At 42.7% G+C, this 26,533-nt stretch overlaps 2 protein-coding genes across 6 annotated transcripts in view; one reads left to right on the forward strand and one right to left on the reverse strand.

The window, feature by feature from the left end:
• LOC110525990 (protein Niban 2) overlaps positions 1-12,334 on the reverse strand; it is a 60,967-nt gene extending 48,633 nt beyond the window's left edge. Inside the window, exon 1 of the mRNA XM_021606544.3 lies at positions 11,690-12,334. Coding sequence (XP_021462219.1) covers positions 11,690-11,744 — 55 coding nt within the window. The 5' untranslated portion in view covers positions 11,745-12,334. The remainder of the gene's footprint in view (positions 1-11,689) is intronic.
• The window catches only part of stxbp1b (syntaxin binding protein 1b), a 57,817-nt gene continuing 41,521 nt past the window's right edge, over positions 10,238-26,533 (forward strand). For 2 of the 5 annotated variants that reach the window (XM_090237959.1, XM_090237960.1), the window contains exon 1: positions 23,985-24,142. In XM_090237959.1, coding sequence (XP_090094085.1) covers positions 24,106-24,142 — 37 coding nt within the window. In that variant the 5' untranslated portion in view covers positions 23,985-24,105. Of the gene's footprint in view, positions 10,716-23,947; positions 24,143-26,533 lie in introns of those variants that run through there. The other 3 variants (XM_090237958.1, XM_021606545.2, XM_021606548.2) reach the window with 3 other exon arrangements.

The following is a 26,533-nucleotide window of genomic DNA, read 5'->3' on the forward strand; positions in this document are numbered from 1 at the left end:
CAGTCTTCTTACAGAGGCATGTATAGGTCTAAAAAAGGGCATAAAATGGCAACTTTAAAATTATTTTCAAAAAAGTGATACAAAATGTAAAATGCATATCAAACATCCTTCCTCCTAATGAAGTTTCTGTGTGAGAATATCCAGAACCATCTGAGATACCAAAAATATTTTTGCGTGGAATTACCCTAGGGTGTCATTTTGGAATGCAGCCGAAATCTTTACCAACCACATCCTTACATCAAATTGACTACTTAATTACTTTAGGGAAGTAAATGTTGAACAACTGCACTTAAACAGCTAAATAGCCTATGGGTGGGTGGGTAAATGTATGGTATGCACTAGCTCTCAAACTCTAGGTGACCTTCTTCCTTCTCCCTACAGTTCTCAGCAGTTTGATTAGTCCAGGACTGGCATATGTGAACTACACTGAACAAAAATAAACAACATGCAACAATTCAAGATTTTACTGAGTTACAGTTCATATAAGGAAAATCAGTCAATTGAAATACATTGATTAAGCCCTAATCTATGGATTTCACATGACTGGGAATATAGATATGCATCTGTTGTTCACAAAAAGGTAGGGGTGTGGACAAAAAGCCAGTCAGTATCTGGTGTGACCACCATTTGCCTCATGGAGCACGACATCTCCTTCGCATAAGAGTTGATCAGCCTGTTGATTGTGGCCTGTGGAATGTTGTCCCACTCCTCTTCAATGGCTGTGCGAAATTGCTGGATATTGTCGGGAACTGAAACACGCTATCGTACCCATCGATCCAGAGCATCAAAAACATGCTAAATTGGTGACATGTCTGGTTAGTATGCAGGCCGTGATAGAACTGGGACATTTTCAGCTTCCAGGAATTATGTACAGATCCTTGCGACATTGGGCAGTGCATTATCATGCTGAAACATGAGGTGATGTCGGCGGATGAATGGCACGACAATGGGCTCAGGATATCTCTGTGCATTTAAATTGCCATTGTAAAGTGCAATTGTGTTCGAGGTCAGTAGCTTATGCCTGCCCATTCCATAACCTCACCGCCACCATGGGGCACTGTTCACAATGTTGACATCAGCAAAGTGCTCGCCCACACAACGCCTTACACACTGTCTACCATCTGCCCGGTACAGTTGAAACCGGGATTCATCTGTGAAGAGCACATTTCTCCAGCGTTCTAGTGGCCATTGAAGATGAGCATCTGACAGTTTGTGCAGATATTCTTCGGTTGTGGAAACGATCCTGCAGGTGTGGAAGTCGGACGTGGAGGTCCTGGGCTGGCGTGGTTACATGTAGTCTGTGGTTGTGAGGCCGGTTGGACTTGCTGCCAAATTCTCTAAAACGACTAAAACGGCTTATGGTAGGTAAATGAACGTTCAATAATCTGACAACAGGTCTGGTGGACATTCCTGCAGTCAGGTGGATGGATCATCTTGGCGAAGGAGAAATGTCCGCTAACAGGGATGTAAACAAATTTGTGACCAAAACATGAGAGAAATGCACTTTTTGTGCGTACGTAACATTTCTTGCATCCTTTATTTCAGCTCATGAAATAAGTGATCAACACCTTACATGTTGCGTTCATGTTTCTGTTCGGTGTGTAAGTGTAGGGTACAGATGGTAGTCATTCAAAAATCAAGGTAATCCATGCAATTTATTATGGGACTTGTTTAGCACATTTTTACTCCTGAACTCATTTAGGGTTGCCATAAAGGGGTTGAATACTTATTGACTCAAGATATTTCAGCTGTTCATTTTTTTTAAATTAATGTGTAAAAATTTTGAAAAACAATTCCACTTTGACATTATTGCCAGTGTTAGGCCAGTGACACAAAATCTAAATATAATGCATTTAAAATTCAGGCTGTAACACAACAAACATCACGATTGTGTGGTTAAACAATACATAGCATAACAGCCTACTGCATTTTACTCATGGCAGAAATATATATATATTTTTTAAAGATTTAAGGTGTCTTTGGTAAAAAAAATAATAAATAAATAAATAAATAAATAAATAAATAAATAAATATATATATATATATATATATATAGTCTAGCCTACACTCCAAAATTAAACAAATTCTAATAAATCGCCTTTGAGTGACCGTATTATTATACATACTGGATGGACAGGTTACCTTATGCTACGCTACAAACTTTCAATCCATGAGTCTGGGAAAGATCATAAACTCAGCAAAAAAAGAAAACATCCCTTTTTTAGGACCCTGTCTTTCAAAGAACTCATAAAAATCTAAAAAAACTTCACAGATCTTCATTGTAAAGGGTTTAAAACACTGTTTCCCATGCTTGTTCAATGAACCATAAACAATTAAATGAACATGCACCTGTGGAACGGTCGTTAAGACACTAACAGACGGTAGGCAATTAAGGTCACAGTTATGAAAACTTAGGACACTAAAAAGGCCTTTCTACTGACTGTGAAAAACACCAAAAGAAAGATGCCCAGGGTCCCTATTCATCTGTGTGAAAGTGCCTTAGGCATGCTGCAAGGAGGCATGCAGATGTTGCCAGGGCAATAAATTGCAATGTCCGTACTGTGAGACGCCTAAGACAGTGCTACAGGGAGACAGGATGGACAGCTGATCGTCCTCGCAGTGGCAGACCACGTGTAACAACACCTGCACAGGATCGGTGCATCCGAACATCACACAGGTACAGGATGGCAACAACAACTGCCCGAGTTACACCAGGAACGCACAATCCCTCCATCACTGCTCAGACTGTCCACAATAGGCTGAGAGAGGCTGGACTGAAGGCTTGTAGGCCTGTTGTAAGGCAGGTCCTCATCAGACATCAACTATGGGTACAAACCCACCGTCGCTGGACCTGACAGGACTGACAAAAAGTGCTCTTCACTGACGAGTCGCGGTTTTGTCTCACCAGGGGTGATGGTCGAATTCGCGTTTATCGTCGAAGGAATGAGCGTTACACCGAGGCCTGTACTCTGGAGCTGGATCAATTTGGAGGTGGAGGGTCCATCATGGTCTGGGGCGGTGTGTCACAGCATCATCGGACTGAGCTTGTTGTCATTGCAGGTAATCTCAACACTGAGCATTACATGAAAGACATCCTCTTCCTTCATGTGGTACCCTTCCTGCAGGCTCATCCTGACATGACCCTCCAGCATGACAATGCCACCAGCTCGTTCTGTGCATGATTTCCTGCAAGACAGGACTGTCAGTGTTCTGCCATGGCCAGCGAAGAGCCCGGATCTCAATCCCATTGAGCACTTTCTGGACCTGTTGGATCAGAGGGTGAAGGCTAGGGCCATTCCCCCCCAGAAATGTCCGGGAACTTGCAGGTGCCTTGGTGTAAGAGTGGGGTAGCATTTCACAGCAAGAACAGGCAAATCTGGTGCAGTCCATGAGGAGGAGATGCACTGCAGTACTTAATGCAGCTGGTGGCCACTTTTGATTTTGACCCCCCCTTTGTTCATGGACACATTATTCCATTTATGTTAGTCACATGTCTGTGGAACTTGTTCAGTTTAGGTCTCAGTTGTTGAATCTTGTTATGTTCATACAAATATTTACACATTGAGGAGGACGTTTTTTTTCCCCCCTGCCCATTTGATAATGTGCCATTCTATATTGAAACAAATTTGACATATCAGTAAAGACCAGATTAAATTGAGAATAGTCTGATGGGTGAAAATATGATCCCTTGAGAGAACAGCGTGTTCAGTCTGAGGGAAGGAACAGAGAGCAAGCTTTTTTTGCAACTTTTTCAAATAGTCAATAACCTAATCACATCACGCAGCCCATATATATTTTGATTTCTAAGACATTCTAAAGGTTTGTATCATTCACAACTAAATTAGCCAATAACTTTAAATCTAATCTAGGAGCTGTTTCAAATTATCACTTTTACGCTCGACATAGCCACTTCCATAGAGACTGAGCATATGAATGGGAACAATATCCTTTCTATTTGCAGCTAAGTTCAATAATATTATTCTTACTATAAAATCATATAAAATAATGGCATGGGACTTAAGCAAATCTTGTCCGCTAAATTAACTACCTTACATGGCGCATAGCCAGATAACATACAGTAGGCCTACTCATATTTCGGTTCTTTCTTTAGACCTGCCTAAAATGAATAATGGATTTATTGTGATGGTGTATATTAAAATGTATTTATTATTCTTTTAAATATAGATTTTCCAAAGGTACGCATCAGTGGCTTGTAAGCATGGAGGCCTGGAGATTCTAAACATGTTTATGTTAATTAACGGTCAATTACTGTGAGACCAGCAGTCATTTTCAAGACAATAACCGTCTGACAAAATGTCATGACCGCCACAGCTCTTGCTGCAACCCTATCCTACTAGTCTCAAGATGATGACCTCGTTCAAGGGTTACTGGAATACAGTTAGGATGTTCAGTCTTGGAACATGGCCACGTGTGGAGGGATTCCCTGACTGTAGATCCTATCAGCATCAAGGCAACTCTAACTCTCTCTCTCAACAGAGCTGGACCAGAATATACACGTGAAGAACGCACCAAGCAGCCAGCAAAACAGGGAAATGAGTCATGACACAATGATATATGATGATTCAATTATTAACTATCCAAACTAAGGGAAGTCACCTTGGCTACATCCAGAATATAGTGACTGATTTTCAGTAAGAGTTCTCTCCCTCTCTGTCTGGCATGCTGTTAAGGTAAATATGTGGTTTGTGTGCGCAAACAGGCGGGCACCTATGTGTGTGTATGTGCGTCTCAGCACATAATAACGAACAGACATTTCCTCAGAGCAGACTGAAAGAATACCTTGACGTCTTCAGGCCCTTGACAGTCAGTACTTTAGAGACTGTGTGGCGCTCCGCTCTCTGTCCGAGACTCGCAAGATACTGACTGCAGCCCAAGGCCCCAAATATTCTAGTTTTCCAGCCACAAGCACACATGCTTTTTTTCATGCATTCCTGTAATTCCACATCTGATATGCGTCTTTGGATTGGCTGGCCAACGCATTAAAAGTATGACTCCAAAAGAGAACGTTGCTCCCTTTATCATCAAGAGGATCACTCTCTCAGATGTTTCCCTGCTAATGGCACACGATTACTTGGAATAGAGAAAGACTTCACTTGTTATCTACAAAAATGTTTGGTTTTTCATAAGATAGCTCGACATTCTTCATATTGATGTATTGTGTGCAGCCAGGGTTTATAAAGCCACATGGCCATTCAAAAGAAAAATCGGTAGTTGATTAGGAGTCAGGATACCTCAATGAAGAATATAAGCATTGGTGTGCTACGGCTAGGTAGGTGTTGATACTAAATGTCAATGTTGGGAGGGAGCCTTCATTCTCTCCTGTTGCCCAACACACCCTTGCCCAGGGTTCTTTTCTGGATCAAAATGGGGCTTAGGTGGTGGGCGTGACAGTGGCATGGCCAATGGTACTGTATTTCTTGAAGCCCTCCTGTTGGCCACAGTGACAAAATGCATTATTATCATAATACATTTTTTTTTACCTTTAACTAGGCAAATCCCTTAAGAATAAATTTGTATCTACAATTACGGCCCACAACGGCCAAACCCTGACGGCGCTGGGCCATTTGTGGGCCGCCCTATGGTACTCCCAATCACGGCTGGTTGTGATACAGCCTGGATTCAAACCAGGGTGTCTGTAATGACGCCTCTAGCACTGAGATCCAGGGCCTTAGACCGCTGTGCCAGTCGGGAGCCAGAAAGCTGTTTTAAAGCACATTTCTACACCTTTTTCCATGTGGTGGAGATAACATTTTGCAGTTTTAAAGCAATTCTACACATTTTGCCACAGTTTATGCTATCGGAGTGCCTCAAATTTTATAACAAAATCAATGGTGGCCTTATGTCATGACAACAAAATAAACTCCTGAATGCATCTTAAAAAAAAAAAATCAAAGAATCTCCCTGACTGTCTAGCTATTAGGGCTGTGAGTTTGAAATAATTTCACTATTCGAATAGTATCATGAATTTTTGTTGGATATCCGGATATTCTAAATACCTATTTTTACCTAAGCCCTGCTGAGTGAGGGAGAAGCTGGCGCTCTATTGCTGCCGCTGCAGAAGGTACGGGGCGTTGTGTTGTAGCGAGCAGAACGAGGGAGAGAGAGATGCCAAGGCAACTCGGCTACAGCTAAGACTTGTAGAAAGCCACAATGTTATTTATCATCCCATATAACAGTGCCTGTTGACTGGAGTAGCCAAGAGAAGCTAGCTAGGTTAACAGAGGCCACCTGCTACGCTTTCTCTCCCTCGTTGGTTGCTCGTTGTAGCCTACTCCTAATGTCGCTTACTTTTAATTCCGTAATTTTATTCCATCTTGCATTGCATTAGTAAACTTGCACTCCACTTGCTACACATTGAGTCTCTTTGTAGTTTATGTTGGCCAATTAACTTGGCAAAGCTACACAGGTCAAGGCTACTGGTTGGCCACATGTCTTTTTTGGGGGAGCACCACGCACATCATAAAAACGACTTTAATAAAACAACAAGCTTTTCAAATTAATAATTAGAAATGTCATGGTATACACTTGTATGTAACATCACATGGATATTTTAATTTAGAAAAAGGCTTCAGTGTTAAAATATGGCCAAATATCCCCCCCCCCCCTCAACAAAATTAATACTCAAGTATTCGAATACTAACATCCGCTCGGATGACTTGGCCTGCACAATCACCTGACCTCAACCCAATTTGAGATGGTTTGGGAGGAATTGGACCGCAGCGTGAAGGAAAAGCAGCCAACAAGTGCTCAGCACATGTGGGAACGCCAAGACTGTTGAAACACCATTCCAGGTGAAGCTGGTTGAGAGAATGTCAAGCGTGTGCAAAGCCGTCATCAAGGCAAAGAGTAACTACTTTGAAAAATCTCAAATATATTTGGATTTGTTTAACACTTTTTTGGTTACTACATGATTCCATGTGTTATTTCATAGTGTTGATGTCTTCACTATTATTCTACAATATAGAAAATAGTCAATATAAATTAAAACCCTGAAATGAGTAGGTGTGCCCAAACTTTTGACTGGTACTGTAGATGGCCCGAAACAACTGACAGCCTGCCCAAGACCTTTCTACTCAGAAAAAAAACCCTGTTAATCATGTGTTATGTTATTCCTCTCTGATGAAGGCACGTCCTCTCAGCTGCCTGTGGACAAGTTCCTACAGGCAGACCTTTGAAGCTACTGGGATTATACAGACTGCTGCACAAGAGTATGATTATACAGTGAGATAAAACTCAGTTCTTATGGTCACCATTGCCACAGCCACGTGGGCTTTACATTGCTATCAACTCAAGTAAAGGGGATTTACATAGAAAATTAACAATTACCCCCCCCCCCCCCCCCCCACACACACACACACACACTTTAAACCATGCCTCTGGGTTGTCTGATTAATCAGTCTGTAATACACAATGAATTGGTATATAGAGCCTGAAACGTGTGTGCAAAATCGTGTATATGTTCCATAAAAGACAGAATGCTGACAAAAAGTTACATTTGAACTTAACATTTCTCTGTGCATTTTGTCCTTCAGCTACTCAAAATTTGAGACAAAATATCCACAGGAAATTATTGTTCACCACATTTTTAGAGAGCCGGTAGGTATATGGTCTGGCACCAAGGTAAAGTTTTATTTTGGATATTCGGTTCTCTTGTCAATAGCTATTCAACCAAGCATTCCATGACAATGAAAATAATATACTCAATCATGGGAGGATTGAGAACAATCCACACATTGTTGTATAACTTTTTATTCAACATTCTGGCATTTAAGGAACATTTACACGATTTTGCATTCAAAAGTTACAGGCTGTATATACCAATTCATTGTGTATTACAGCCTGATTAATCAGACTACCGTCTGTGGTGACACTAACCCATTCATAGACGCTAACGTCCGACAGGGAGGAGGTGAGGGCCCTGGCAGAGTGGAGCCAGGAAAATAACCTCTCCCTCAACGTCAACAAAAGTAAAGTAAGGAGCTGATCGTGGACTTCAGGAGACAGCACACCCCCATCGACAGGGCAGCAGTGGAGAAGGTGAAAAGCTTCAAGTTCCTCAGCGTACACATCACTGACAATCTGAAATGGTCCACCCACATAGTGTGGTGAAGAAGGTGCAACGCCTTACTGAAGAGCTCAGAGACTTTCAACGTGGCACCGTCATAGAATGCAACATTTCCAGCAAGTCGTGTGCTGAAGCGAGTAAAGATTGTTGCAACTGAGGACAGACACTCACTACCGAGTCCCAAACTGCCTCTGGAAGCAACGTCAGCACAAGAACTGTTTGTCGGGAGCTTCATGAATTAGGTTTACATGGCCGAGCAGCCGCACACAAGCCTAAGATTACACAATGACAAGCGTCTGGAGTGGTGTAAAGCTTGCCACCATTGGACTCTGGAGCAGTGGAAACGCTTCACCATTTGGCAGTCTGACAGATTAATCTGCATTTGGCGGATGCCAGGAAAAATGCTACCTACCCGAATTATTAGTGGCAACTGTAAAGTTTGGTGGAGGAATAATGATCTACGGCTGTTTACCATGGTTTGGCCTAGGCCCCTTAGTTCTAGTTAACTCATTCTAGACAATTCTGTGCTTCCACCTTTCCTGTTTCAGCATGACAATACCCCCATGCACAAAATGAGGTGCATACAGAAATGGTTTATCGAGATCGGTGTGGAACAACTTGACTGGCCCGCACAGAGTCCTGACCTCAACCCCATCGCTTCTGGATGAATTGGAACGCCGACTGCAAGCCAGGCCTAATCGCCCTACATCAGTGCCCGACCCCTCTAATGCTTGTGGCTGAATGGAAGCAAGTCCCCGCAACAATGTTCCAACATCTAGTGGAAATCCTGGAGGGGGAGGTGGTCAACTACATATTAATGCCCACCTATGGTAAATTCAATTATTTATGAATGATTTAATTCAGATTTAATTTCTTTCATCACATTCCCAGTCAGTCAGAAGTTTACATACACTCAATTAGTATTTGGTAGCATTGCCTTTAAATAGTTTAACTTGAGTCAAACGTTGTGGGTAGCCTTCCACAAGCTTCCCATAATAAGTTGGGTGAATTTTGTCCCATTCCTCCTGACAGAGCTGGCGTAACTGAGTCAAGTTTGTAGGGCTCCTTGCTCGCACACGCTTTTTCAGTTCTGCCCACACATTTTCTACAGGATTGAGGTCAGGGCTTTGTGATGGCCACTCCAATACCTTGACTTTGTTGTCCTTAAGCCATTTTGCCACAACTTTGGAAGAATGCTAACATGCTGATCAGACCGGACACGCGACGTGTGTCGCAAAATAAATGCAGAAATCCATGTTATTCAATTATTGCGCGCGCCAAAGAGTGTCTGCGATGCCAACGGCAAATAGAAGTCATTCCTATTTCTGACGCAGATCGCGCTGCATGTCCTGCCTCTCCCATCTCCTCATTGGTTATATTGAAAGACGAACTGTTGAAAGACGGAAGACAAACTGTTTTGCCTGTAGTCGTGGTAATACTATGAAGGTTTAGATGCGATCCCCATATAAGTTCAACGATGAAATGGCCTGGAAGGAAGAGAGATGACTAGAAATGATTCAGTTGGCCGTTTTATGTGTGGATTAATTTGTCAGAGTAGAGGTCCTTGTGCATTTCAGGTAAAATAACAACTCAATGTTTATATCCCAGGACAGATTAGCTAGCAACAGCAAGCTAGCTAAATAGGACAAATTAACATTAGCTAGCAAGTGCAAGCTAACTAGCTAAATTGCCATACATGTTTAATGCTTTTCGACCTGTCTCCAAATTAATGTCATTGGTTCAGAGTTTGTTTTGATATTTTAACCTGCGTGTCGTGATTGCGTTTGGTGTGAGGGGAGGGGGGGGGGGGGGCAAAATAAATGTGTGCACGCACGCAGACGGTTTGGGTTCCGTGTTAGGGTCATTGTCCATTTGGAAGACCAAGCTTTAACTTCCTGACTGATGTCTTGACAGGTTGCTTCAATATATCCACATTATTTTCCTCCCTCATGATGCCATCTATTTTGTGAAGTGCACCAGTCCCATCCTGCAGCAAAGCACCCCCACAACATGATGCTGCCACCCCAGTGCTTCACTGTTAGGATGGTGTTCATTGGCTTGCAAGCCTCCCCTTTTCCCTCCAAACATAACAATGGTTATTATGGATAAACAGTTATATTTTTGTTTCAGCAGACCAGAGGACATTTCTCCAAAAAGTACGATCTTTGTCCCCATGTGCAGTTGCAAAACGTAGTCTGGTTTTTTTTAATGGCGGTTTTGGAGCAGTGGCTTCTTTCTTGCTGAGCGGCCTGTCATGTTATGTCGATATAAGGACTCGTTTTACTGTGGATATAGATACTTTTGTACCTGTTTCCTCCAGCATCTTCACAGGGTCCTTTGCTGTTGTTCTGGGATTGATTTGCACTTTTCGCACCAAGGTACGTTCATCTCTAGGAGATGAACGTACCTTCCTCGTCTTCTTCCTGACCAGTATGATGGCTGCATGTTCCCATGGTGTTAATACTTGTGTACTATTGCTTGTACAGATGAACATGGTACCTTCAGGCGTTTGGAAATGGCTCCCAAGGATGAACCAGACCTGTGGAAATCTACAATTTGTTTTCTGAGGTCTTGGGGAGTTTCTTTTGAGTTTCTCATGATGTCAAGCAAAGACACACGGAGTTCGAAGGTAGGCTTTGAAATACATCCACAGGTACACCTCCAATTGACTCGGAAGCTTCTAAAGCCATGACATAATTTTCTGGAATTTTCCACGCTGTTTAAAGGCAGTCAACTTAGTGTATGTAAACTTCTGACCCAATGGAATTGTGATACAGTGAATTATAAGTTAAATATAATTCTGTAAACAATTGTTGGAAAAATTACTTGTGTCATGCACAAAGTAGACGTCCTAACCGACTTGCCAAAACTATAGTTTGTAAACAAGAAATTTGGGGAGTGGTTGAAAAACGAGTTAGACTCCAACCTAAGTGCATGTAAACTTCCGACTTCAATTGTATGTCCACCGACCCACCTTTCGCTTTCGCCTTAAGTAACCTTTGTCTTTTGTACCCATGCCAAACCTAAAATATACTAATTTAAAAGTATCCTGGAATTACATTTACTATGTTACGTCAAGTCTGAGACCATGCTGACTGTGGGCACAGAACTTGTGTATCGTATCTGTTCAAAACTGCTAGAGTATGTGTATCTTTTTTATAATTAAATATAAGAATATGTTTTGAAAACCGTTTTGAAAAGCGCTGATTGACGCTTCTGAACGTTAAACGACAGCATCAGAATTGTTGTTCACGTGGAGCCAACCTTGGGCGAATGTAAGCTGAAAACCCTACCAATGGAGATCGGTTTTCGAGAGCTATGGTAACACTAAAACTTGAGAACTGGAATCGAACTTTTCCATATATTAGACACACGCCTAGTAGTTTACTTTACCTGCTATATTCATGATAGAGAACGAAAAGTGTTTCCATTCAGATCACTAAAATGCTGCTGGTAACATTGACTATGACGGCTATATTGTTCAGTTCCCTAGTTCTTATTCACGCATTTATGATCTGTAGTATGTATGTATGTATGTACGTACACACAAAACATGCATTACTGTGGTAAAAGCTAATGTTGACAAAATCCCAACGCACTCACCTTTAATGATCTCCCGCTTGCCCTCATCCAGGTGGCTCGAAATCAAGTCCCCCATAACAACAAATAAAACTTAATCCAGTGACAACAATGCCGTTCGTTTCAAAGGCAAATAGAACGTACAAATATACTAAACAAATTAACAGGAACTATGTTGAACTCGCGTGCACACAGCGTGGTGAATGATTGGAAGAATGCAAGCGGAGGGAAAGAGAATAAAAGTTGAGCTCGCCTTGAGCAGGAGGGAGACACCCTAAATGTGAGTCACTACTCGTTGAACTATGCCAGTCAGACATTTCTTTAGGCATGTCGAAAGTGTGGTTTCGACAGAGGTAGTCCTTCGACATATGGGGCCAATTCACTGCCATAAAGGGCGTGTCAAGAGTTTGTAAACAAATTATAGCACACACGGAATTATTTTTAGCTGAAAGATGGAGAGATTTTCTCTCCACAATAGTTTTACCAGCTGTGAAATACTTGCATTAAATGTGGGGTTTTATTCGATGTTGTACTATAAACCAAACTGATGAGTTTCAGCTATAAAATACGCTACAAATTATCCTAAAATCATGATTAAATTAGCGCCGAGACCCCTAGAGGGCGTAGTTATTTCTGACGTCTTGTATGAACAGTTGACTCAATCTGCCCAGTGGTTCAACTCACTGGGATACATTGGAAACGATGTCGTCAAAATATTTTGTTTGCGGATTGGACCACGGTCGCCATGACATTTCTCAACAACAAAAAAATAGGCTACCTGCCTTTATCTAGGCAAACAAAGGCAACGTTTAAATGCAATCATGAACGCCGATTTTAGTCTGTATCCTATGCCTATTGAAATGACAAGTCAATCTCGCAAATGGGCCATTTATAACGATTTCACACCCTGTGTTCAACTTTCATCACTCAAACTCCCCTGTCGGATTTATAATTAATCAGATGCGCAAAATTGGTTTGTTTACAATTATATAACTGGTTCTAGCCCTGAATGTTGATTGGCTGAAATTTGTGGTATATCAGACTATACATGGTGCATTCGGAAAGTATTCAGACCCCTTGACTGATTCTAAAATGTATTCAATTGTTTTTTCCCTCATAAATCTACACACAATACCCCATAATGACAAAGCAAAAACAGATTTTTAGAAATTTTAGCAAAAATAAATAAATAACTGATTACATTTAAATAATTATTCAGACCCTTTACTCAGTACTTTGTTGAAGCTCCTTTGGCAGCGATTACAGCCTCAAGTCTTCTTGGGTATGACACTACAAGCTTGGCAACCTGTATTTGGGGAGTTTCTCCCATTCTTCTCTGCAGATTCTCTCAAGCTCTGTCAGGTTGGATGGGGAGCGTCGCTGCACAGCTATTTTCAGGTCTCCAGAGATGTTCGATCGATTCCAAGACCAGGCTCTGGCTGGGCCACACAGAGATTTGCCCGAAGCCACTCCTGCGTTGTCTTGGCTGTGTGCTTCAGGTTATTGTCCTGTTGGAAGGTGAACCTTCTCCCCAGTCTGAGTTCCTGCTGCTGAAAAACATCCCCACAACATGATGCTGCCACCACCATGTTTCACCATAGGGATGGTGCCAGGTTTCCTCCAGACGTTATGCTTGGCTTTCAGGCCAAAGAGTTCAATCTTGGTTTCATCAGACCATATAATCTTGTTTCTCATGGTCTGAGAGTCCTTTAGGTGCCTTTTGGCAAACTCCAAGCGGGCTGTCATGTGCCTTTTACTGAGGAGTGGCTTCTGTCTCGCGAGTGCTGCAGAGATGGTTCTCCTTTTGGAAGGTTCTCCCATCTCAACAGAGGAACTCTGGAGCTCTGTCAGAGTGACTATCGGGTTCTTGGTCACCTCCCTGACCAAGGCCCTTCTCCCCGATAGCTCAGTTTGGCCAGGTGGCCGGTCTAGGAAGAGTCTTGGTGCTTCCAAACTTATTCCATTTAAGAATGATGGAAGCCACTGTTCTTTGGGTGCATGGTAATCGAAATTGTGTTTTATTAAGTAAAATGCATATTTTTCCAGTTTTCTTTTCGGTGGCACACCATTCAACTAGTTTAGGAGGAAACAGATGCCTTTGCAGCCTGAATGGAGGATATTTTATGTACTCGCTGGTTGCAGGGGTTAAGAGTGTATTGACAGCTATGCTATTCATATTGGGACGCCAAAGACAAGCTCCCTCTGCTGTTTCCTGAAGTCCACGATCATCTCCTTTGTTTTGTTAACATTGAGTGAGAGGTTGTTTTCCTGACACCACACTCCGAGTGCCCTCACCTGTGTATACAGTTGAGGTCGGAAGTTATCCAAGATGGCGTAGCAGTCAGACGTCTTTGTCCTCTTCTTGTCATCTTGTCGTGTCCCGTGTATATATCTTTGTTCTTCGCATATATTTTTTATATTTTTCCTAAACCTCAACTTCAATATACTCTCCTGCAACCCGCCTCACCCAATGTGGTATGGATCTGCTATTTTCTAAAGTATTTTTCTTTACTTTCAAACTGGAATCCCCCAACAGAAGCTAGCCAGCTAACTAGCTAGTAGTCAGCTAACCACTGCTAGCGGTCATCAGCTAACCTCTAGCTTGGAAATCTCTCGCCAACGCGATTCAAACCAGAGCATACCAGACTTATTTTCTCTCCATATCCCCGGATTCCTATCGCAAGCTCTGAACCTTTTCTCCTGGATTATCGCTGGTAGCTAGCTGCAATCTGAGTGGCTACTCCTGGTTAACATCTCTGTCCCGAAGCAAGCACCAATCAGCCTGGAGCTAGCTCATGCTAGGCCCATCTCCCGGCTAGCTGAAGAGGTCCATCAGCCACTCCTTGGGCTACAATACCTATTTTGCCAATTGGCCTGGACCCCTTTTATTACACGAAGCCCTGCTAATCCATCACGACTAGACTACCGAGGTAATCTGCCTGGGGGTTATTTTTCCAACAGGCCCCTCCGTTGCAACGTCCCCTGAAGGCCCATCTGCTAGCCTGCTAGCCGCGGCCGCAAGCTGTCTAGAGCAAATAGGACTGTTAGCTAAATAGGTCCATTGGCCAATTTTTTGGGCCACTATATCTATTTTTCCAATTTGACTGGGACCCTTTACCACATGGAACCCTACTAATCCATCACGGCTGGTCTGCTGACGGAACCGCACGAGGAGGCTACAACAGACTTCTTCCGTCGTGACGTCCCTCTAAGGCCCTTCTGCTAGCTTGCTAACCCTGGCCCGCTAGCTGTCTGAATTGCCGTGTCTCCAGCCAGCTTAACTACTCACTGCACCCCTATGATCACTCGGCTACGCATGCCTCTCCCTAATGTCAATATGCCTTGTCCATTGCTGTTCTGGTTAGAGATTATTGTCTTATTTCACTGTAGAGCCTCTAGCCCTGCTCAATATGCCTTAGCTAACCCTTCAGTTCCACCTCCCACACATGCGGTGACATCACCTGGTTTAAATTATGTTTATAGAGACAATATCTCTCTCATCGTCACTCTATGCCTAGGTTTACCTCCACTGTATTCACATCCTACCAAACCTTTGTCTGTACATTATGCCTTGAATCTATTCTATTGCGCCCAGAAAACTACTCCTTTTACTCTCTGTTCCGAACATACTAGACGACCAGTTCTTATAGCCTTTAGCCGTACCCTTGTCCTACTCCTCCTCTGGTGATGTAGAGGTTAATCCAGGTGCTGCAGTGCCTACCTCCCATTCCCCAGGCGCTCTCATTTGTTGACTACTGTAACCGTAAAAGCCTTGGTTTCATGCATGTTAACACTAGAAGCCTCCTCCCCAACTGTGTTTTATTCACTGCTTTAGCACACTCTGCTAACCCCGATGTTTAGCCATGTCTGAATCCTGGCTTAGGAAGACCACCAAAATGTCCATCCCCTAACTATAACATTTTCCAACAAGATAGAACTGCCAAAGGGGGGGGGAGTGGCAATCTACTGCAGAGATAGCCTGCAGAGTTCTGTCATACTATCCAGGTCTGTGCCCAAACAATTCAAGCTTCTACTTCTAAAAATCCACCTTTCCAGAAACAAGTCTCTCACCGTTGCCGCTTGCTATAGACCACCCTCTGCCCCCAGCTGTGCCCTGTACACCGTATGTGAATTGATTGCCCCCAGTCTATCCTCAGAGTTCATACTGTCAGGTGACCTAAACTGGGACATGCTTAACACCCCGGCCATCCTTCAATCTAAGCTAGATGCCCTCAACCTCACACAAATTATCAAGGAACCTACCAGGTACAACCCCAAATCCGTAAACACGGGCACCCTCATAGATTTCATCCTGACCAACTTGCCCTCCAAATACACCTCTGTTGTCTTCAACCAAGATCTCAGCGATCACTGTCTCATTGCCTGCATCCGTAATGGGTCTGCGGTCAAACGACCACCCCTCATCACTGTCAAACGCTCCCTATAACACTTCAGCGAGCAGGCCTTTCTAATCGACCTGGCCCAGGTATCCTGAAAGCATATTGACCTCATCTTATCAGTAAAGGATGCCTGATTATTCTTTAAAAGTGCTTTCCAGGGCCTCCCGGGTAGCACAGTGGTTAAGGGCGCTGTACTGCAGCGCCAGCTGTGCCATCAGAGTCCCTGGGTTCGCGCCCAGGCTCTGTCGTAACCGGCTGCGACCGGGAGGTCCGTGGGGCGACACACAATTGGCCTAGCGTCGCCCGGGTTAGGGAGGGCTTGGTCGGTAGGGGTGTCCTTGTCTCATCGCGCAACAGCGACTCCTGTGGCGGGCTGGGCGCAGTGTACACTAACCAAGGTGGCCAGGTGCACGGTGTTTCCTCCGGCACATTGGTGCGGCTGGCTTCCGGGTTGGATGTGCGCTGTGTTAAGAAGCAGTGCGGCTTGGTTGGGTTGTGTATCGGAGGACGCATGACTTTCAACCTTCGTCTCTCCCGAGCCCGTACGGGAGTTGTAGCGATGAGACAAGATAGTAGCTACTACAACAATTGGATACCACGAAATTGGGGAGAAAAAGGGCAAAAATTTTTTTTTTTAAATGTTTAATTACATTTTTTTTTAAAAGTGCTTTCCTCACCATATTAAATAAGCATGCCCCATTAAAAAAAAATAGAACCAGGAAGAGACCCGACTGCCCTTGACCAGCACAAAAACATCCTGTGGCGTACTACATTAGCATCAAATAGCCCCCATGATATGCAACTTTTCAGGGAAGTTAGGAATCAATATACACAAGCAGTTAGGAAAGCTAAGGCTAGCTTTTTCAAACAGAAATTTGCATCCTGTAGCACAGACTCAAAAAAGTTCTGGGAGGCTGTAAAGTCCATGGAGAATAAGAGCACCTACTCCCAGCTGCCCACTGCACTGAGGCTAGGAAACACTGTCATCACCGATAAATCTACAATAATTGAGAATTTCAATAAGCATTTTTCTACGGCTGGCCATGCTTTCCACCTGGCTACCCCTACCCTGGTCAACAGCCCTGCACCCCCCACAGCAACTCGGCCAAGCCTCCCCATTTCTCCTTCACCCAAATCCAGATACAGTGCCTTGCGAAAGTATTCGGCCCCCTTGAACTTTGCGACCTTTTGCCACATTTCAGGCTTCAAACATAAAGATATAAAACTGTATTTTTTTGTGAAGAATCAACAACAAGTGGGACACAATCATGAAGTGGAACGACATTTATTGGATATTTCAAACTTTTTTAACAAATCAAAAACTGAAAAATTGGGCGTGCAAAATTATTCAGCCCCCTTAAGTTAATACTTTGTAGCGCCACCTTTTGCTGCGATTACAGCTGTAAGTCGCTTGGGGTATGTCTCTATCAGTTTTGCACATCGAGAGACTGACATTTTTTCCCATTCCTTCTTGCAAAACAGCTCGAGCTCAGTGAGGTTGGATGGAGAGCATTTGTGAACAGCAGTTCAGTTTTCTTCCAGAATGGTCCTGTATTTGGCTCCATCCATCTTCCCATCAATTTTAACCATCTTCCCTGTCCCTGCTGAAGAAAAGCAGGCCCAAACCATGATGCTGCCACTAGTATGTTTGACAGTGGGGATGGTGTGTTCAGGGTGATGAGCTGTGTTGCTTTTACGCCAAACATAACGTTTTGCATTGTTGCCAAAAAGTTCAATTTTGCATTTATACGTGCATTTATACAGAGACTTGATTACACACAGGTGGATTGTATTTATCATCATTAGTCATTTAGGTCAACATTGGATCATTCAGAGATCCTCACTGAACTTCTGGAGAGAGTTTGCTGCACTGAAAGTAAAGGGGCTGAATAATTTTGCACGCCCAATTTTTCAGTTTTTGATTTGTTAAAAAAGTTTGAAATATCCAATAAATGTCGTTCCACTTCATGATTGTGTCCCACTTGTTGTTGATTCTTCACAAAAAAATACAGTTTTATATCTTTATGTTTGAAGCCTGAAATGTGGCAAAAGGTCGCAAAGTTCAAGGGGGCCGAATACTTTCGCAAGGCACTGTAGCTGATGCTCTGTAAGAGCTGCAAAATCTGGACCCCTACAAATCAGCCGGGCTAGACAATCTGAACCCTCTCTTTCTAAAAGTATCTGCCGCAATTATTGCAACCCCTATTACTAGCCTGTTCAACCTCTCTTTCGCATCGTCTGAGATCCCCAAAGATTGGAAAGCTGCCGCATTCATCCCCCTCTTCAAAGGGGGAGACACTCTAGTCCCAAAATGCTACAGACCTATATCTATAATACCCAAACAGATCACTGACCATTTAGAATCCCACCGTACTTTCTCCGCTATGCAATCTGGCTTCCGAGCTGGTCATGGGTGCACTTCAGCCACGCTCAAGGTTCTAAATGATATCATAACTGCCTTCGATAAGAGACAATACTGTGCAGCTGTATTCATTGACCTGGCCAAGGCTTTTGCCTCGGTCAATCACAACATTCTTATCGGCAGACTCAACAGCCTTGGTTTTTCAAATCACTGCCTCGCCTGGTTCACCTACTACTTCTCTGATAGAGTTCAGTGTGTCAAGTCGGAGGGCCTGTTGTCTGGACCTCTGGCAGTCTCTATGGGGGTGCCACAGGGTTTAATTCTCGGGCCGACTCTCTTCTCTGTATACATCAATGATATCGCTCTTGCTGCTGGTGATTCTCTGATCCACCTCTATGCAAACGACACCATTCTGTAACCATCTGGCCCTTCTTTGGACACTGTGCTGACTAACCTCCAGACGAGCTTCAATGCCATACAACTCTCCTTCCGTGGCCTCCAACGGCTCTTAAATGCAAGTAAAACTAAATGCATGCTCTTCAACCAATCGCTGCCCACACCTGCCCACCCGTCCAGCATCACTACTCTGGACGGTTCTGACTTCAAATATCTTCTGCACATCTATCACTCCCGTGTTTAATTGCTATATCGTCATTACCTTGCCACTACGGCCTATTTTATTGCCTTACCTCTCTTATCTCACCTCATTTGTACAGACTGTATATAGACTTTTTCTACTGTATTATTGACTGTATGTTTGTTTATTCCATGTGTAACTCTGTGTTGTTGTATGTGTCAAACTGCTTTGCTTTATCTTGGCCAGGTCGCAGTTGTAAATGAGAACTTGTTCTCAACTAGCCTACCTGGTTAAATAAAGGTAAAAAAAATAAATAAAATGTAACTACTCCCTGTAGTCTCGTTTTTGTTGGTAATCGAGCCCACTACTATTGTGTCGTCTGCAAACTTGATGATTGAGTCGGAGGTGTGCATGGCCACACAGGTGGAGGTGATATGATTCTTGACTAGTCTCTCAAAGCATTTCATGATGACAGAAGTGGGTGCTATGGGGCGGTAGTAATTTAGTTCAGTTATCTTTGCCTTCTTGGGTCCAGGAACATGGCCATTTTGAAGCATGTGGGGACAGCAGACTGGGATTGGGAGCGATTGAATATGTCCGTAAACACACCAGCCAGCTGGTCTGCGCATGCTCTGAGGATGCGGCTAGGGATGCTATCTGGGCCAGCAGTCTTTTGAGAGTTAACACGTTAAAATGTTTTACTCCGGTCGGCAATGGAGAAGGAGAGGGGGAGGTGCAGTACTTGTTTGTAGGCCGCAACGGTAGCACTGCATTATCCTCAAAACAGGCAAAGAAGGTGTTTAGTTTGTCTGGAAGCGTGGCATCGGTGTCCGTGACGTGGCTGGTTTTCTTTTTGTATTCTGTGATTTCCTGTAGACCCTGTCACATATGTCTCGTGTCTGAGCCGTTGAATTGCAACTCCACTTTGTCCATGTACCAGCATTTTGCTTGTTTGATTGCCTTGCTGAAGGAATAACTACACTGTTTATATTCAGCCATATTCCCAGACCTCCTTCCATTGTTAAATGTGTTCGTGCTTTCAGTTTTTGCGCGAATGCCGCCATGCACCCATGGATTCTGGTTAGGGTAGGTTTTAATAGTCATAGTGGGTACACCATCTCCAATGCACTTCTTTATAAACTCACTCACAGAGTTAGTGAGTAGATCGATGTTGTAACATATCCCAGTCTGCGTGATCAAAACAATCTACAAGTGTGGATTCCGATTGGTCAGACCAGCGTTGAATGGTTCTATTCACTGGTACATCCTGTTTGAGTTTCTGCCTATAAGACGGTAGGAGCAAGATGGCATCGTGGTCAGATTTGCTAAAGGGAGGGCTTGTATGCATCGCGGAAGTTAGAGTAGCAGTATTCCACCCGCGTGTAGTGCAATCAGTTGGTTGATAAAATTTAGGTAGCCTTGTTCTCAAATTTGCTTTGTTAAAATCCCCAGCTACGATAAATGCAGCCTCAGGATATATGGTTTCCAGTTTACATAGAGTCCAGTGAAGTTCTTTGAGGGCCGTCTTGGTGTCTGCTTGAGGGGGAATGTACACCACTGTGACGATAACTTGCGAGAACTAACTTGGGAGCTAATATGGCCGGCATTTGATTGTAAGGAATTCTAGGTCGGGTGAGCAGAAGGACTTGAGTTCCTGTATGTTGTTATGATTACACTATGAGTTGTTAATCTTGAATCATGCACCCTCGCCCTTCCTCTTCCCAGAGAGGTGTTTATCTGAGTCGACGCGATGCATGGAGTAGCCCAGTGGCTGTAACGATTCCGACAACATATCCCGAGAGAGCCATGTTTCCGTGAAACAGAGAATGTTAAAATCTCTGACGTTTCTCTGGAAGGCAACCCTTGCTCGAATTTCATCTACCTTGTTGTCAAGAGACTGAACATTGGCGAGTAGTATATTCGGGAGTAGTGGGCGATGTGCACATCTACGGAGCCTGACCAGGAGGCCACTCCGTCTGCCCCTTCTGCGGCGCTGTTGTTTTGGGTCGGCTTTTGGGATTAGGTTGAATATCCTGCATGCTCTTCAACCTGGTCCAAACAGAGGATCCACTTCGAGAAGGTCGTATTCCTGGTCGTAATGTTGATAAATTGATGTCACTCTTATATCCAATAGTTCTTCCCAGCTGTATGTAAGACTTAAGATTTCCTGGGTTAACAATGTAAGAAATAATGCATGTAAAAACACAATACTGCATAGTTTCCTAAGGACTCGAAGCGAGGCGACCATCTCTGTCGGCGTCGTCTTGCAACTAGATATTTCCACCTGCATGTCCTGATGATCACGTCTGGTGTGGATGGACAAAATCGACATGCACGCGATGGCACACGCACGTGCCTGCTCTGGTCAGCATGTTACTCCTCAGCCTGAAGTGTCCCCACTTGCACCAGCGAGTAGCTGGTTTTTCGCATGGTGCCGACTGGAAAGACGCTTCAGGAGGGCGGGCGGTCATGTGTGCTAGCAAGGCATAGGTATCTAGTGGGACTGCCTTTCTGAAGCGTCTTATCAGTCGGCGTCATGCAAAAAGCTAGCTAATGAGGCGACACAAGCGGAACACTTCAGGCTGATGCCTTGATCAAACCAACCGCGTCATTGCATTATGGTACACCAGAAGTACAGATTTCCAATGGAAAGCTACGTTTACCTTGCAGCATTGCGTTGCAGAGGCAATTGCAGTGCATTCTGTGTGGTTACTGCATCTTGCCTATGCCTTTCGGCCATTGCTCATCCACATATTTATATGTACATATTCTTATTCATTCCTTACACATGTGTGTGTATAAGGTAGTTGTTGTGAAATTGTTAGATTACTTGTTAGATATTACTGCATGGTCGGTACTAGAAGCACAAGCATTTCGCTACACTCGCATTAACATCTGCTAACTATGTGTATGTGACCAATAAAATCTGATGTTGGGTTGGATTTATCGAACCCAACGTTATGCGTCAAACTGTATGCGTAGACAGCTTGACAGAAATGGTAGCAGAGGGTGGATGTTGAAGATTTGTTGCACACATATCCAGATGATGCTGCATACCCTTTTGCCCAATGAAACTGTAGGTGTGATCGAGGCGTGAGGGTTAAGTTTCACACATCCCCATTTGCTACACAGGCACTTCATGTTTTGGATTTAATCAACCTGGAATTCCAGGTTTGTGAAATTTAGGCAATCAGTGAACTGATCAATTAGCTCAGTTGGTCAGGTGTGCTGACTAGTTGGAACACAATCCTGCAGTACCTGCAGCACTCCAGGAACAGGGTTGCCTACCCCTGGTGCATGCACAAAACATGACCTTACACCTCGATCACACTGACAACGTCATTGCATTTTGGTACAGCAGAAAAACATGTATTTCTGATGGAATGCTGTGTTTGCCTTGCAGCATTGCGTTGGAGAGGCAGTCGCAGTGCGTTCTGTGTGGTGCATACTTTTGGATTTATTGAACTTATGTGTGTACAGCTTTTCAGAAATGGTAGCAGAAGGCAGTGGTGTAAAAAGTACTAAAATGTCATACTTGAGTAAAAGTAAAGATACCTTAATAGAAAATGACTCAAGTAAAAGTGAAAGTCACCCAGTAAAATACTACTTGAGTAAAAGTACAGTGCCTTGCGAAAGTATTCGGCCCCCTTGAACTTTGCAACCTTTTGCCACATTTCAGGCTTCAAACATGAAGATATAAAACTGTATTTTTTTGTGAAGAATCAACAACAAGTGGGACACAATCATGAAGTGGAACGACATTTATTGGATATTTCAAACTTTTTTAACAAATCAAAAACTGAAAAATTGGGCGTGCAAAATTATTCAGCCCCCTTAAGTTAATACTTTGTAGCGCCACCTTTTGCTGCGATTACAGCTGTAAGTCGCTTGGGGTATGTCTCTATCAGTTTTGCACATCGAGAGACTGACATGTTTGAAGCCTGAAATGTGGCAAAAGGTCGCAAAGTTCAAGGGGGCCGAATACTTTCGCAAGGCACTGTATTTGGTTTGAATATACTTAGGTATCAAAAGTAAAGGGAATTCTTCAAATATACTTAAGTAACAAAAGTAAAAGTATTAATTATTTCAAATGTCTTATCTTATGCAAAACAGACAGCACAATTGTCTTGTTTTTTATTTATTTTCCAGATAGCAAGGAGCACACTGCAACACTCAGACATAATTTACAAACAAAGCATTTGTGTTTAGTGAGTCCGCCAGATGTTCTCTTGACAAGTGTGTGAATTGGACCATTTTCCTGTCAAAATGTAATGAATACTTTTGGGTGTCAGGGGAAATGTATGTAGTAAAAAGTACATACTTTTCTTTAGGAATGGAGTGAAGTAAAAGTAAAAGTTGTCAAAAATATACATAGTCAAGTACAGATACCCAAAAACTCTACTTAAGTAGTACTTTAAATTATTTTTATTTAAGCACTTTACTCTGCTGGCAGAAGGTGAATGTTGAACTTTTGTTGTACACATATCCAGATTATGTTGAGTTTTGCTCAAATACACTGTCAGTGTGAATGAACAAGGATGAATTAAAGGCCTATATTTACTTAGACATTACTGCCCCTCTGTGGACATCTGTGGGTATTATTGATAATGTAGCCAATGTAGTCTATTGTGTTTTATCCTATTGCAGTTGCTGTGAAAATACAGTATGTTAAAATAAGAATTCAATAGTCTGATCATGACTTTTTTCAATTAGGGTTGTACAATATCCTACTTGTTGTATACAAATTACTAGGCCCATAACTGCTATTTATTCTAACCTATTAAAATAGTTCATAAATACAATAACTTTATTTCACTTGATAAATAATACCACTGCAAACAGCTAAACATAGGCTATGTGGATGTCTATTAAAAGTTGAAGTAGGTTGTCCGTGGCATTGTATGACAGACAGTTGAAATCGGCATGTTTGTGGAGGCGTGGAAGGGATTATTTTCGAAGCAATACGGTCCCTCTGCAATCACTTTGGATGTTGTCCCGCGGCCTACAGTCCTACACAGTATTAGCGGTGGTTGGGTAGAGTAGAGAGGGAAAGAAAGAAAAGGGGAGGCGGAGACACGGCCACGACAGAGACATCATCACCATGGCACCACTCGGACTTAAAGCCATTGTGGGAGAAAGTAAGAATATGTATTTTTGTTTAATCATTTCTTATGTAGGTCTATGCGCTATGGTTATTTTGTATTTTTTCAGGTACTGTGTGTTGGCCTAGGATATTTTATTTTTGCTTTATTTTGGACATTCTATTAATTTGGGCTATTTAGTTGGTTTGAATTACTATTTTATTTATATCTCAATTTGTATTTCAATCACAATTTAAATCATTTTTTGGGCCAAAAACTGGTCCAGAAGTAGACCTATTGAAAGTAAAATCTAGTGCGTCTCGTGTTCGATAGGACTGCTCAAAGTGCGTAAAGGCGCACTACCGCACTCTCAATTATCCTATATCTCTGCATCATTAGATATTGCAAAATGTTGGTCTTTTAATATTGGGTTTTAATTATGTACACTGTACAATACTGGCATTTGTTTTGTAGTGAGTTGCACTATGAAATTGTCGTTTCGGGTAAATCCACATGCGCTAAATCCATACGGATTAAGAAGCTCTTCCACTGTCATAGTGCTCCTTGCTGCATGGATCCACCACAATACAGCTCCACACTCAGTTACCTAAAGCCACCACGAAAGGGGAAAATCTATTCTTTTGTGGATGAAAACGTGTAGGCCACAGGTGGCACTTTAATTGGGGAGGACAGGCTCATTGTAATGCCTGGGGCAGAATTATTGGAGTGGGATCAAACACATGGTTTCCATGTGTTTGATGCCATTCAATTTACTCCGTTCCAGCCATTATTATGAGCCGTCCTCCCCTCAGCAGCCTCTACTGGTGTAGGCCTATTACTTTGTATTGTGGCTTTTAAAATAAATCTGCTGTGTTGAAGGCAATTAATTCAAGAACGGGCATATAACCTAGTTTCCCCATTATGCACATAAAAAGCAAGACCTTATCCATGCATGAAAAAGTGAAAACAATAATTCCACAATGCAACTTCAGTCTTAATTATGTTAAATGTTTGGCTGGCAGTCTTTTATTTATTTATGGTATGGTAGACGGTGGAATAGAGATATTGGGGTTAACGTGTGTTGTTATTGCGTGGGTATCCGCTATTTAATACCTCCTCAGCGCGGTTTGGTAGGTCACTTGGGTAGGTTACTTTCTAAATGTAATCCATTACAGTTAATAGTTACCTGTCTAAAATTGTAATCAGTAACGTAACTTTTGGATTATCCAAACTCAGTAACATGATCTGATTACATTCAGTTACTTTTAGATTACATTCCCCTTAAGTGGCATTAGAAGAATACAAACATGTATGTTACCAATTGATTTATCCTGCAATAGATGTGGTTCAATGTTAACATTGACATAGCTGGCCATATATGGATGTTAAATTTTACTTTATGGGTTGGTTATGTAGACTTCTTCTACCCATCGCGTTCTACTACATATAATAATACGATTATTATTTACAAGTCCAAAAATGAATGTTGCAACTACAGATTGCCCCTTTAAATCTATCAAAGGTGTGCGAGTTTGAGCATGTGTCCATTAGGCCTATGGATGTATTTATTTTATCAGCATGAATTAGACTGAGCAATTAAAAGCCCCTCTTTTATTCCTAAAGCTGGGATACATACTATGCAGATGTTGCAAGAGCGCATTTTTCACTGGCTGTCGACTGGTTTCAAAAACAATGATTAATAGGCAGCTTAGTTCAACCATTATTGGGTTCAAATACACATTTAGATTTGTGAACAGCCATCCACAACAACCACAATCCGTAAGGCGCAAATAGCAAAATGAGAGAGCAGCAGTGTGATTCACATCAATGCGCTATGTAGATATCAATAATAAGTGATATCCGTATCGCCGTAGACTAAACCACTGCTGTCATCCTTACCTCCAAGTGTTTATTCAAGTTGGATAATCGTTGGGTGCCAACAGCAGTCACACCATTGGAAGACATAGCTTGGACTGTAGCCTACAAAAGCCTATTCCTGCTCTTTTCCCGTGATCAATCAAACACATTCGGTGTGTCATCATAATGGTCTCTGACTTGTGGTCAGACTCGCTCAGGTGGAACCACCTTAAACTTGAGCCTTTTTTCAATGCAGATTTGAATGTCATCGAGAAAACAGAGAAGTGTCACAAGATTTTTTTTAAAAACATCCTTTCTGAATTTAAAGTATTCACCTAGTTTTTCAAAAGTATCTGTAATCTGATTACAATATTATTTTACTGGTAACGTAAAGGATTACAGTTACCGTTTTTTGTACATGTAATCCGTTACTCCCCAACCCTGCTCCTCAGGTGAGACAGGATGGTGCTACTCCACCCAGCCACCAGTAACATTCAGAATCACCAACTGCTAGCTATGCTGGACTTCCTGAAAATCACACATTGTAGTACTGTGTTCACAAGGAGTACTGTTGGTGTTCACAGTTTGTTG

This window comes from Oncorhynchus mykiss, chromosome 6 (assembly GCF_057628025.1).
Source record: "Oncorhynchus mykiss isolate SJ-2025 chromosome 6, ASM5762802v1, whole genome shotgun sequence".
Classification (NCBI taxonomy): Eukaryota; Metazoa; Chordata; class Actinopteri; order Salmoniformes; family Salmonidae; genus Oncorhynchus; species Oncorhynchus mykiss.